At 45.0% G+C, this 8,278-nt stretch overlaps 1 protein-coding gene across 1 annotated transcript; it reads right to left on the reverse strand.

The window, feature by feature from the left end:
• Positions 1 to 2,822: 2,822 nt before the first annotated feature.
• On the reverse strand, positions 2,823 to 8,251 carry LOC310755080 (succinate dehydrogenase assembly factor 2, mitochondrial-like). The gene is made up of 4 exons (XM_083631766.1): positions 8,040 to 8,251; positions 7,504 to 7,709; positions 5,591 to 5,700; positions 2,823 to 3,799 (listed from the first exon to the last, which is right to left on the reverse strand). Exons 1-4 carry the CDS (start codon positions 8,058 to 8,060, stop codon positions 3,669 to 3,671), a joined length of 468 nt encoding a protein of 155 aa, XP_083487892.1. The 5' UTR covers positions 8,061 to 8,251; the 3' UTR covers positions 2,823 to 3,668.
• Between the last annotated feature and the right edge of the window lie 27 nt (positions 8,252 to 8,278).

Genomic DNA, 8,278 nt, shown 5'->3' on the forward strand with positions numbered 1-8,278 from the left:
GACTAGATGGCTGCAAAGAAGCATGTAACCTTAAGCAAGACTTTTAACGTTCTGTGTGATAAGGGGCGGGGGGAACCAACTCTAGGAGGGCCAAGCTGTATTTCAAATTGTCACACAGCTAGCAAGTTTTAATACGATTTTTTTAATTTAAAAAAGTACATTACATAAAACATGTTCTGCAGAAACCCCTGGGTGTCTGAAAGTGTTACTTATATGATTATTGAAGAAGTCACTGCTGGCCAGAAGAAAAAGTATTTATGTATCCTAGAACAATTTCAAACACCTGTTTTGAAAATACCTGACTCCCAGTAACTGACTGAAAAGTGGAAAAGAGCCTAACAGGGTTAGACACAAGCCACACAGTACTGTTTTCTTCTTTTTGCACCATCAACTTCTAAAAATAGAATAGCTAAAGTTCATTCAGCTACGAATGCTAGCAGTTGATTGGGTGAAAAAAGGAAATACAAGCAGACTGAATAAACTGTGTGTGTTTATGAAAATTTATGAACAGACATAGGCTGATTTATTTGCTTTTTTAAGTATTTCACATAAAATTTTCAAATGGAAGGGTGATCCCCTTTGGAATAAGGAATTTGTAGTGAAGAATCTTGGTTTTGTCAGCAAATGGCACACATTTTTGTGTTCTGGGAAATAATGTTCTTGTAAATTAAATTCTACTTTCAGCTTCTAATTTTTTGTTCTCATTTTGTCTATGTTGAGAACTGCCCTGTGATCTTTGAATGAAAGGCAGTATAAAAATGTAATAAATCATAGAATTGGAAGGGGCCCAAGGGTCATCTAGTCCAACCCCCTGCAATGCAGGAATCTCAGCTAAAGCATCCATGACAGATGGCCATCCAATCTCTGTTAAAAAACCTCCAAGGAAGGAGAGCCCACCACCTTTCACGGGAGTCTGTTTCACTGCCGAACAGCTCTTACTGCCAGAAAGTTTTTTCGAATGTTTAGTTGGAGATATTCATTGTTTAACAGTATATTGTGTACTTCTATATTAAACTTTGCTTGGTATAGCAAGTGGGTGGGAATTATTCTACATCTGAGGGTGGGGGGAGACAGTGTGAGTATTCACTAACTGCCAAACACATCAAATTACAACAACTACAAAGGACAGACAGTATCCATTTAATGCTGCAGCTACCACTATATCAAACGGTAGCAAATGAGGAAAAAGGAATGAAATGAATAGACACCGACTATAAAGGACAGGGTCAGCAGGGGGGGGGGGAATTATAACCATGTGCCACTGGTTTTTACTGACAAGTGCCAGCTAAAACCTTGAGTCCCAAGTTGGATTAAGGTAGTTGGGGACCCTGGCGCAATTCCCAACATACAACTTTCTTCCCCCCACAAAAAACACATAAGGTACCACAGAATAGGGGCTGCCGTCCATTCTATGCAGGAATTAGGCCCCTCTGTGCATCCACTGTCACTGAGTAGCAGTAATTACATCTGCCTGTTGCCAATGATGGAAGAGAAGGAATGCAGGGCCACTCCACTGGGACAGCTGAGAGATCAGTAACTTTTGGCGCACTCCTTTCCTTGCATTTTCCCATCCCAGCTGGTCATTAAAGCAACTTGAAAGCATGGATTTGAACCAGAGTTTGCCTATTTCCTCCTAGCTCCCTCCATTTCTTTTTGTGTCATTTATTTTTAGATTGTAAGGCTGAGGGCATATATAGCGATTTTAATGATTTGTAAGCTGCTCTGCGAGCCTTTTTTGGCTGAAGAGTGGGATTAAAAAAATCTTTAAATAAATAAGAAACACACACACACTGCCAAGGACATACACGAGGGCAATATGCAAGGACCAAATCTTCCATATGCAGCTTGTTAATGTTGGCCTCATTGATCTACTGAAGATGTACTAACAAACAGCACCAATATGCACAAGTTCTGGTGGAGCCTTCAACTGATGTCTCAAAATTCCTGCAAAAATACTTGTGGCTAAGAAGAAGAATAAGAATAAAGTCTTCTAGGCTAGGGACACAGGGGTTGTAGCAAATAAAGGCAGTAGCAAATAAACCTATCAAGCAGAATGGAAGGAAAGTGATGGGCACATCCACCAGTGCATAGGCTGACACAGCTGAAAACTGGTAAGTATATCCAGAACTGCACTTGTGGGGAGGCCTGAGGCAACCCCATTGCTGTCATGTGACTGCATGGAGTCAGATCACTGCACCAACTCCAGCAATTGGCTTTAGGAATGTACCCTCAGCATCTAAGATGTCCAGTAATGAATTACTTATATGGGGTTGCTATCCATTCATTAAGGGACACAGGTGGCGCTGTGGGTAAAACCTCAGCGCCTAGGACTTGCTGATCGCATGGTCGGCGGTTCGAATCCCCGCGGCGGGGTGAGCTCCCGTCGTTCGGTCCCAGCTCCTGCCCACCTAGCAGTTCGAAAGCACCCCCAAGTGCAAGTAGATAAATAGGTACCGCTTTATAGCGGGAAGGTAAACGCGTTTCCGTGCGCTGCGCTGGTGCTGGCTCGCCAGAGCAGCTTCGTCACGCTGGCCACGTGACCCGGAAGTGTCTTCGGACAGCGCTGGCTCCCGGCCTCTTAAGCGAGATGAGCGCGCAACCCCAGAGTCGGACACGACTGGCCTGTACGGGCAGGGGTACCTTTACCTTTACCTTTATCCATTCATTATTGAAAATACACTTATAGCATAAAGAGTACTATAGACTTCCACAAATCTACGATTCTCAATCATTTGTTTACCTTTTGGCCAGAATCATACAATACAGAAATCTGCCCAGGAATCCTGGAACTGAGCAGAATATAAAATAATACTACAGCTGTATAAGAATAATAATGATAATTTATTATTTATAACCCACCCATCTGGCTGGGTTTCCCCAGCCACTCTGGGCGGCTTCCAACAGAATATTAAAAACAATACAGTGTCAGACATTAAAAACGTCCCTAAACAGGGCCACCTTCAGTTGTCTTTTAAAAGTAAAATAGTTGTTTATTGCCTTGACATCAGCTGGGAGGGTCGTACCTTGGAAGTCGAACAGAATCCGTTCCGGAAGTCCATCCAACTTCTGAAACGTTCAACTTCCAAAGCGCAGCTTCTGATTGGCTTCAGAAAGCTTCTGCAGCCAATCGGAAGCCGCAGAAGCCCCGTCAGATGTTTGGCTTCCTAAAGAACATTTGAAAACCAGAACACTCACTTTCAGTTTTCAATCGTTCAGGAGCCGAAACGTTTGACTCTCAAGGCATTCAGGAGTTGAGGTACAACTGTGATTTGTTATGTATAATTTAACAACCATGCGCATTTCTCAATGAACCAGAACAATGCCTTTTGTTTTTATCAATCACCCTGCAGTCCTATACCAGTGGGATTGCTGAAGTGCATTCTGAGTCAGAAAAGGTACTCTGTTAACACTTCTATACCTGTCTTCTCAGAAGTGTTGCATTGAATTTAATGGGAGCTATAACCAAGTATCTAAAGGACCACACATCCTTTTTGGGGGGCAATTAGTCTTCAAGAAAAAAAGCGCTGAAGCTTTATTACAGATAAGTAAAGCATGGAAAACAGTGACCATTCACAAGAGTGGGACTCAAGAGGCCTGAATACCAGTGTGTGTGCTTCTAGGTTTCAAACGATGTCCAGACTGTATGGCCTTCTCCAGAAACCACAAGATCAGTGTGAAGCTTCAACAAGATACTCAAGATCTGGTTGTTGCAGTCTCTTCTCTCTGTTCTTGTTTTTGGTAAACTCTCTAAGCATCTCCATGACTTCATTTTCAAAGATTTCTGGAGCAGGCTTTGCTTCTTTGGGGAGAAAAAAGGAAGAAGTGAAACAACAGTATAAGCTCTGCTACCAGTGTCTGAAGATTCTGTACACTGAGGTGTCCACCAGATGTTGGATTCCAACTCATCAGTGCCAGCCAACAAAGATAAGAGTTGTAGTCCAGCAAAATCTGGATGAAATCACATTGGCTACCCCTGCTCAGAACTACAGAGTCTACAGATCTAGTAGGTTTTCCAAGATCATTTTGTCACTGGACTTAAAATTATTTGTCAAGCCCCATTTCAAAGACATCCCAGTTAGTGTGTTAAGTACAGAAAAGGAAACAAAATGGAATGCTTGCTTTCCAAACAAACAAAAGACATTTTTTTATGTGTCAGGGAGCAAGAATGTTTTTGGAACTTCTTGTAAAATGGCAGTGGGAAGTCTCGGCCCGTGACCCCAATTAGGCTGGTGCAGGTCACATGAGGCTGTTGCCCACAGCCCACAAGACGTCGTAAGTGAAATGGGGCAGGTATGGGCAAGAAAAGAACAATCAGGAGTTTAAGTGAGTTCTCAATTATTTCTTTGAAAGAAGGGTTCTCTGTCAGCACCAATCAGCTGATTAATGCAGACAGGGAGCCCTGCTGGGAGTCAGTGGCACTCCAAACAGAGCATTTTCCCCTTTGTAGAGAAAAAACAACTAGCTGTTTGGAGCAAACACTTTGAATCCTAATTGCTACCTCCAAATGGACTTCAAAGGTTCCCTGTAATACTCGTCAGCTAATTGGTGCTGAAAGTGCATCTTCAAAGAAGATTGTTGTATAGTAACTCATTTGAATGTTGATAGGTGTCATTTGATGTATTATGCCATCAGGTGACTGACAGTTGGGTGGTCCCATGCATCTGTCAAAGTTGGCCCATGGGAAGCAGAGTATTGGCCTACTAGCCAGATCCAGTTCCCCACCGCTGCCATAAAATATATAATATACAGTGGTACCTCGGGTTACAGACGCTTCAGGTTACAGACGCTGCTAACCCAGAAATAGTATCTCGGGTTAAGAACTTTGCTTCAGGATGAGAACAGAAATCGCGCAGCAGCGGCACAGCAGCAGCAGGAGGCCCCATTAGCTAAAGTGGTGCTTCAGGTTAAGAACAGTTTCAGGTTAAAAACGGACCTCCAGAACGAATTAAGTTCTTCACCTGAGGTACCACTATATTATCATTAACTATACAGCAGTTCTGCAACCTAAAACTATGCTTGTTAAGGAGGATGTTAAGTTCTACTAAATTCAAAAAGGGCTTACTGCAAATAAAAATACATATGTTTTAAAGGTAGAGTATACATTAGTTATACTCTTGATCAGCCTGATTGCTAGAGTTGGAATGTTTATATGGTGAACATGACAATTTTTAGACCCTGCTCATAGCTAAAACTGTATTTCAGGTTCAGTGACAAATCCTTCTAGGACAATCACACACCTTTTCAGGACAGAGGTTGAAATATTACATGTACTGTGCTGCTGTGTGTGGTCCAGAGGGCAGCAACACGAGAACAAGCATTTTCTGTGACGGCTCCCCACTTGTGGAATGTTCTCCCCAAAGGGGCTTGCCTGATGTCTTCATTTACATATCTTTAGGCATCAGGTAAAAACATTCCCGTTCTCCCAGGTCTTTGGCCTTTTTAACTGTGTGCAGGGGGGTTATTGTTTTTGTTTGTTACTATGTTGTATATTTTCAAGTTTTTATATTGTGAAATGCCCTTCATAAGACATGCCCCCAAGTCACATAAGAGCCAATAGCAAGTGACCCCAAAAGACAGTGTTTTGCTTTACCTGTTGCCCAGTAGTAGATATCCCAATCATTGCTGGGCTCATTAATCAGGCGATCATAAAGATCCAGCTGTTGCTCATTCATTCGATTCAGATTCTCTTTGGCAAAGAAACTATGGAAACAATAAAACAGCATACTGGGAAAACCAGACGAGGTAGAAAAAAATACCACAATGTAATAAATATACTACATTCTGGCTATGCAAGTGCCAGAAATTTCTGCACACCCATTCAGACAAACAAAAGGCATTATTACAGTTCAAGGTCCAGGCAAAAGCAATGAGAAGCAGGGCTACTGAGGGGTGTGGCCTTTGGAGAAGAGTCCCAGAAGCTGGATAGAGGGGCTCAGAGGGGAGACCACATTCAGCCCCAGGTTCCCTCTACCAGTTCAAGATAAACCAATGTCTGACTATACCCTTGATAACCAAGAGAAAACAGAATGGACAATCTTCTCCTTTTTCCTCTATAAGCTGATTTTCAATATTTCATAACAATGCTTCCTAGCGCTGTCCTTGGATAAGGGTATTTCCAAGTGCAAGGAGAGAGCAACATTTCTTTTTTAAAAAATGTAGGTTTATAAAATGATGCACAATATGGAGAAAGTAGACAACAATGATTTTGTACTCACTGTTTTTCAGCTAAATTTCCAGTTGCATTTTATCAGTTTAAACTGCCCAGAGAATATACGGTAGTTTCATCATTCTTATCTCTGTTTTATATACATTATAAAATGAAATAACAATTATAATATTAATATTAAATATTTTAATATTTAAAGACTCGATTCTTAATATCTCTATCTGTTGATGGATGGCCATCCTGACTCGGCCCCAGACACACTGACCAGATGTCTGGAAGCTGTGGCTGGATGGTTATGTGGGAGCCGGTTGAAGTTAAATCCTTCGAAGACAGAGGTCCTCTGGCTGGGACGGAGCAATATGGGATTGAGGGGGCAACTCCCATCTCTTGCGGGGGTGCAATTAGTGCCAGCATCGTCCGTTAAGAGTTTGGGTGTAATCTTCGATACCTCCCTCTCTATGGAGGCGCAGATTACAGCTATAACAAAGGCGGCATTTTTTCATCTCCGCCAAGCTAAGCAGTTGGCTCCTTATCTCTCTCGCCCTGACCTAGCCACTGTGATCCACGCGACGGTCATCTCCAGACTGGATTATTGTAACTCGCTCTACGTGGGGCTGCCCTTGAGACTGACCCAGAAACTCCAGTGGGTGCAGAATGCCGCGGCGAGACTCCTTATGGGGTCTTCGCTGCGAGATCATATTCATCCTGTACTATACCAGCTGCACTGGCTCCCGGTGGAGTACAGGATCAGGTTTAAGGTGCTGGTTTTAACCTTTAAAGCCCTATACGGCCTAGGACCCTCATACCTACAGGACCGCCTCTCCTGGTATGTCCCACAGAGAAATTTACGGTCTGCAAATAAAAACATCCTGAAGATCCCAGGCCACAGAGAGGTTAGGCTGGCCTCAACTAGAGCCAGGGCTTTCTCGGCCGCGGCTCCAACCTGGTAGAACGCTCTGTCACAAGAGACTAGGGCCCTGTGGGACCTGACATCTTTCCGCAGGGCCTGCAAGACAGAGGTGTTCCACCAGGCCTTTGGTCAGGGCGCAGCCTGACCCCCTCCTCTGGCAATCTGCACAGAATTTTGCTTAATGGTTGCCATCAATTTGATTTTAATTTGATTTTAATTAATTTTATAATGAATGTTTTTAGAATGTTGGATTATTTTGACTGTTGTTAGCCGCCCTGAGCCCATCTTCGGCTGGGGAGGGCGGGATACAAATAAAATATATTATTATTATTATTATTATTATTATTAATATGGTTACCAGGAAACAAGTCCAAGTTGAAAGCAACGAGGAGGCTTAGGAAAGGCAGAACAGAAGGCGACGGCTCACCTGAGCAGGAGGCAGTTCTCCAGCATGCCCCTCTTGCGGCTCTCGTACAGCAGCCTCGCGCGCTTCCTCGCCGGGGCTTCGTGGGGCCGGGCCTGCCAAGGCGGCAGAGGGATCTCCAGCAGATCCCGCCCGGAGTCGGAGGGAGAGTCCCCGCGGTAGCAGCACTTCGACGAGCGGAGGACGCAGGCAGGGAGCAGAAAGAGGCGCTGCGAGACAAACAGGCAGGGAAACGGCGTAAGGCAACCAAGGGCAGCAGCAGCGTCCGACCCACTGCTCCGTTACTACGCGAACGCGCCGGAGCCCCTGCTGGTGCGACGGTTAGGGAGTTCGGACTAGGACTCGGGGAGGCCGTGACGCTCAGGGGCTGACCTTGGGGGCCAGTCGCTGCCTCTTAATCTCAGCCTAGCCCACCTCGCAGGGTTGGTGCTGTGGGGCCAGGAAGCCTATGCGCTTCACCCTGAGCTCCTTGGAGGCGAAGCGGGGGACACGAATTCAACAAATGCCTAGATACATAACGTGCATCTCCCTTTACTCACGCGAACGCTCAGCGCCGCCATCCTGGTTTCCTCCGCAGCCGCTCTACCCTTCGAGGCCCACCTCTACGGAAGCCTCTCAGCTTCTCCACAACGCATGCGCCCTAAAGCCACTTCTCGGCCTCCCACGCCCGCTTCGGAAAAGCCGCCTACGGAGAGGGGCCTTTTCTGTTTTTGTTTACTCCTGCGCGAGGCGGCAGAGCAACAGGCCGGAAGGGGCGGGTCTTGCGGAAGGGGCGGGC

The sequence above is a fragment of the Podarcis filfolensis genome (assembly GCF_964270895.1).
Source record: "Podarcis filfolensis genome assembly, contig: HAP1_SCAFFOLD_127, whole genome shotgun sequence".
Taxonomy (NCBI): Eukaryota; Metazoa; Chordata; class Lepidosauria; order Squamata; family Lacertidae; genus Podarcis; species Podarcis filfolensis.